Source organism: Manacus vitellinus, unplaced genomic scaffold (assembly GCF_001715985.3).
Source record: "Manacus vitellinus isolate BGI_N305 unplaced genomic scaffold, ASM171598v3 scaffold_52_pilon, whole genome shotgun sequence".
Classification (NCBI taxonomy): domain Eukaryota; kingdom Metazoa; phylum Chordata; class Aves; order Passeriformes; family Pipridae; genus Manacus; species Manacus vitellinus.
In genome coordinates, this window is record NW_021940628.1 from 1,215,925 (window position 1) to 1,221,645 (window position 5,721).

The window sequence follows — 5,721 nt, forward strand, 5'->3', positions numbered from 1 at the left end:
GCTGCCAGCTTCTCCTCTTCCCAAAAATCCCCTCTTCGGAGGACGTCGGGGGGCCCAGGGTAGGCAGAGGGAGCTCTGTTTAGTGCCCAGGCAGGTCTCCCCCTTCCTTCTCCTTCATTTTGGAGAAAGAAGGGCCAAATTTTGTTTCCCTGTGGAGTGGTGGAGTCTTGGCTCTCAGCTGGTTTTGGGCCAGGGGCACAGGGAGGCATTTGGTGAGAGGCAGTTCCTTGGCTGGGCTGTTTAGATCCCAAATAGTTGAGAGGGAGGATCCAGCAGCACAGGGAAGATGCTGGATCCACGTTACTCTGGGCCAGGATCTCCATCACTGCCTGGTGTCAGCAGACAGAACAGGAGCTTTACAGGGCAGCTTTCAGCTCCTGGCAAAGCTGCTTAGAAAATTCCACAGAGTTAAGACAAGTTGTATCTCTGTGTAAACCCTGAACTCAGGAGACATTCCCTGGCTTCCAGCAATACTGTTATTGTCAAACCCATGTGTAAATTAAGGAGGTTCACAACTTAATTTAGCTTTTTTTTTTTTTTTTTTTTTTAGAACTTCACAAAGAAATCCTGTCCTGTGAACAATGAAGATCTTAGACCCGGGCTAACTCTTAGAGGTGCAAACCCTTTTTGAATCCTTCCTTGCTGCTCTGGAGCAGATGCTGAGGCTCTTTGGAGGGACCTTCTCCAGTCTCACACGGCGCCTGCGTGACAGCAGAGGAAGCAACGAGAGAGTCACGACCCTGTGAGTATCACTTGGATGTGGATTTTGGTCTGAGCTCTTGTTTATGGCTGTGGGTTTCAGGCCAACCTGTTGCCTGTGCTAGAGAAGCTGCTGGATTGAGGAGCTGTGTCTTGTCCATGCTCCCAGGGGACTTTTCCCTGTGATCCAGTGGTTGCAGAAACATGACCTGTGATGGGAAGGGGCGAGCCCAGGACTCTGACAGGTCCCTGTCTCTGACACGTGTCCCTGCAGCTCTTTTTCACACTCTTCCTTGTGTCCAAGATGCTCTGAAATTCCAGAACATCGTGTATTGTTATATAAGTGAGTGTTGCTGTTGGCACAGAGAACACAGAGTGTTGTGTTGCTGTGATACAAGTGAGCAGTGCAGATGTTGGATCTCTTCCTGAGGCCTCAGGATGAAGAGAAACTTCCCAGTAATCCGCTCTGTCCTCAGTGCAGCTCAAATGTTTTTGGCCTGTTTTTAAATTTTGAACAAATGATGAAGCTGAGGAAAAACACTTTGTTGTTCAGAAGAGAAAGCAATCAAAACTCTCCACTGATGCTGAGGTGAGGGAGCTCTGCCTGCTCAGCACTGAAGTTGCAGCATCTGGGGCTTTTTATTTAACATATTGCCCAGGAATGTGCAGAGGAAGCTCCTGGGATGAATTTTTATAAGGTAACAGAGCCAAACTATTCCTGGAAAGCAGCGATGTGCTGTAAGTGCCTGGCTTTCAGTCTGGGCCTGTTCCTTTGTGGAGAAAATGTTTCTATTTGTTTAAAAAAACAGGGGATAAAGAGGCAATGCTCTAACAAGGTCAGACAGATTTATTTATTCATGCTTGAGGTGCCCTATAGAAAGTCTATAGCAGAGCAACAAGGACAGTATTAAAACGTTTAAGCTATGGCTGGGCTCTCATTGCTTATTAATTACCCTAATTAGTGTTTAAAAGGATCTCTTGGGGGTGAAAGCAGTGTTAGCCAAGAAGCTTGGAAACCATGGAGAATTTAGGGGCCCACCACAGCCTGGGATAAAGGCAGCAGCAATAGAAGTGGAGAGTGACAGCCTTGACCTGACTCAGCATCGCCCAGTGCCGAGCTTTAATAATAAAAAGATTAATAACAGGGAGAATTAACATGCCAAGCTCTGATTGTTGGCTCTGTGGAGATAAACTGTGACAGTGGATGCTGTAAAAGCAGTTTACTCCTGCGTGCAGACCTGGAGCAGTCGTGTTGGTAACAAGGCAAACAGTTGAGCAGAGTCTGATGTGGGATCTCTGTAGTAGGGCTTGTAAAGGTTTTGCTCCCTTGAGGAGTGATTTGAGACCAACTTGTTGACAAGACCTTTTCCTTGATCCAGATGAAGACATCGGGTTTTCACAGGGAAGTGTTTGACACGACCCAACCTTAGCATGACTGGCAAAAATCATTAGTGTTAGTAATGCCAGCATTGCTAAATCCCCCGAATTTAAATAGCACCCAATAATGTGGAGTCTGAATTGGCAGCTTGCATAATGATGGATTGCTTGTCATCTCCTCCTGGGCACAGATGTGTTTTGAAATGGATAAGTGCTGTCAGGGCCCAGCCTAATCCTAAGGAATGCGAGACAAAGGGGAGTTGTTTAAAAAAAGATACTTTCCCTTTGGAGCCTGTCAGCTCCAAGCTCCACCTCCAGCTGTGCTGTGAGTTTGTTGCTCTGGAGCCTGACTCCCAGCTGCTTCGAGGAAACCTCTTCTGAAGGTTACAAGGATTTTGATGTCTTAAAATAGTCCTTTTATAGTATATTTCTTCTGGTTTGAGTGTCTACCAAAAGGAAGCAAAGCTTGAGTAGTCGGAGAGCCCCGAAACAGGGGCTGGATTCCCCCTCTGTGCCACAAGTGGGAACAGCATGAGTCCCAAGGAGAGACATCCCTGAGAAAACCGAAATGTTGGATCTGAGAGTCACTGAGTTCGACTGCCAGGCCCCTCTGTGCTGATGGGCAGCTCGCTGAGGTGGGGCTGGTGACGAAAGCTGTGACTTGAGCCCTCCCTGTTCCGCAGGTGCCCGAGTGCTGAGCCATGCTGGGCCGGAAAACACGACTCCCCCAGGACCTGAACAGCCACCGCCAGCTGAACCAGTCCTGCCAGGAGGCCGTGCCCCTGCGGACCCGGGCGCCCAAGGACACAGATGTCAGCTTGGAGGTGTTCAGTGGCTCCACGCCGGAGATCAAGCCCAGCCGCAGCCGAGCCCAGCAGATGCGGGACAGGAAAGGGCGCAAAGCTGAGCTCAAAGACTCCAACGGCAGAGAGGCAGAGACAATTACCTTTATCTCTGGCACAGCAGAGGCTCCCCCAAACCAGAGCTTTTGCTGTTCCTCTCTGTCTCAGGCCTGGAACACGTACAAGGCTGTTTTCTGTTGTATAGTGACCTGTGGGGGCTGCTTCCAGGACTGCAGTGTCTGTGTCCCCTACCCGGGGCCCGCCGAGACCTCCACTGACGATGGAAAGAACGGAGACTATAACGGGCGGCTGCCAAACAGCCCCACCAACGTCTCTCCCGCTGAGAAGAACGGGAACCAGATAAAAAAGTCCAGCGTGGGCAGCAGTTTCAGTTACCCGGATGTGAAGCTGAAGGGCATCCCTGTCTACCAAAACAGGAGCCCCAGCCACCAGCTGGAATCGGATTCCTGCTGCAAGGAGCTGCTGGAGAAGCCCTTCAGGAACAGCATAGAAAAGCCGCCGCTCCCCAGCAGCCACCGGAGCTCGGAGGAGTATTATTCCTTCCACGAGTCTGATGTGGACATCAGTGAGCTGAATGGCTCCATGTCCAGCAGGCAGATTGATGTCCTGATCTTCAAGAAGCTGACGGAGCTCTTCAGCGTCCACCAGATCGACGAGCTGGCCAAGTGCACCTCGGACACCGTCTTCCTGGAGAAGACCAACAAGATCTCGGACCTCATCAACAGCATAACTCAGGACTACAACCTGGACGAGCAGGACGCCGAGTGCAGGCTGGTCCGAGGCATCATCCGCATCAGCACCCGCAAAAGCAGGGTCCGGCCCCACATTTCCACCCCAGCCAGCCAGAGCCACGAGGAGAAGTCCAGCCGGGGCAACGCGCCCGACAGCGGCAACGAGACGATGCTGGAGTCCATGGTCATGAGCCAGGATGGTATGTGGGGTCCCTGGGTGCTGCTGCTTTGCTGGGTTGTTTTACCCAAGCCATGGAGATGTGGCTGTGGAGCGGGGTTGAGAGCTGTTGTTGTCTGTCCTCAGGGTAGGCTTTAGCTCATTTTCTTTAGCAGCACAGATGAATACAGAACTGTGTAGGTATGTGTATGTATTTTGATCCATGGAACATATCATTGCCTCTGATAAAGTACATCTGTACCTGCATTGCTGCAGCAGCTGTGCTCTCAATTTGTTATTTTACAAGGCTTAAAATGTATGGGTTAATTTGCTTTCCTGGAGGTCCTTATGGAGACCTCTGCCTCTCACCCTCGCTGTGTGGTGCCTTTCTTGAGCGTATCTTTCCCTGCCAGTGAGGTTTGTGCTGAGCAATAGAAGGGCTTATGCTGCTGCTGCAGTGATTCTGCCTTTCCTCTGCACCTCTAAGCGAGGCACAAAGACCGTGAGTCAAACTGAACTGGTATGACCAGACGAGCTGCTTGTGCCAGGGGATGTCCAGTTACTCAGCTGGCTCTGTCCCGTGTGCTACCTGTCTAATACCACCCTTAGACTACTGTGACAGCATCTCCTCCGAGCTGAGACCTCCTCCACATGGCAAATATCCCTGCAAAGACAAGGGAAGGGCTGTCCCACAGTGCCAGTGCCTCCTGGTTGTGCCAGGGCTGCTTCCTGCTCGCCGGAGCAGCCTGAAGTGCCCGACCTCCAGAACAGGTTGTAAGAGAGTTTGTTGTAGAAAGACCTTGGAAAGCTGGGTGTGGGGGGCAAGGAGACATCCAGAAGTAACAGAGGAAACCAAGTGTGTGTTGTGCTTCCCAGGTTAGGAGGGAGGCTGCTGTTCCTTCCTGGTGTTTAAGGACCACACAGCTCAGGTTACCGGGAAATGGTGGAAGCAGTGGGAAGAACCAGACTCAACCTCTCCTGTTCCCTGAGGGTGGTGCCTCGTGGAGATCCCTGTGTTCCCTGACAGGGCTCCTTGCTGCTGAGTCATCCTTTCCTGTCTCAGGCCCTCCTGGTTTTTCGTTCCAGATTTGGCCGTGCAAATATCGGAAGAAACGCCGGCAGATGTGATGGCCCGGAATATGAGGCGGCACAGCAGCGCAGGTAACGGACCTGGAGGGGGGCCTGGGCTGCAGGGGCATCACAGCAGTGAGGGGGATGCCCTGAACCTCCCCTATTTCACGTGCCTCCAGTTGTCACCCTCCACAAAGGCTGAGCTGACCCTGCCCTTCAGATTCCCCTCAGTTCTCTTGGGCTTCGGGAGCGACGGGAGCTCAGGAGACTCCCTGGGTTGGTGGGTCCTTCTGAAAAGGATTGAAATCCAAGTATGGGGCATTCTCTGTCCTTCCACAGTATTTGTCCTGGGAGCTTTCAGTCTCTGTGTGCCTTGACAAAGTTTGGGGCTGTATTTGGGGCGTGACTGCCGAAGGTCACAGCTGGGTGAGACTTGGGAACAAAAGGAACTGTGCAAAAGGGAAGCAGGGGAGAGTGATGGGCTGTCCCCCTGAGCTCTGATCCTCCCAAAAAGCAGCCCAGGGCTAAAGGACAAGTTTCCACCTGCATAATAACAGATCTGTCCTAGGAGATGGCTACAATACAGGCAGGGTTGTTCCCTGCCTGTGGGCTTTTTGTGGCTTTCTCCTCCCTCATGATACACAAAGCCTTTTGTGGCAACTCCTTCCCCACCTGCCAGGTGCTCCACTGCTGTGCTTCACCCTGGCTAATGTCACCATCTCTTCTCTCTTCTCTCCAAGGCTCTCCAACAAGCAGAGATTCCTCTTTCCAAGACACAGAGACTGACTCGTCTGGGGCACCTCTGCTTCAGGTGTATTGTTAA

The 5,721-nt window shown here is 51.7% G+C and overlaps 1 protein-coding gene across 1 annotated transcript; it reads left to right on the top strand.

Annotated features, from left to right (window-relative positions):
* The first annotated feature begins 548 nt into the window (after positions 1 to 548).
* KDF1 (keratinocyte differentiation factor 1) lies at positions 549 to 5,721 on the top strand. Its single transcript, XM_008920532.3, has 4 exons — positions 549 to 742; positions 2,760 to 3,870; positions 4,914 to 4,988; positions 5,639 to 5,721. The coding sequence occupies exons 2-4, from the start codon at positions 2,778 to 2,780 to the stop codon at positions 5,719 to 5,721; spliced, it is 1,251 nt and encodes a 416-aa protein (XP_008918780.3). The 5' UTR covers positions 549 to 742; positions 2,760 to 2,777.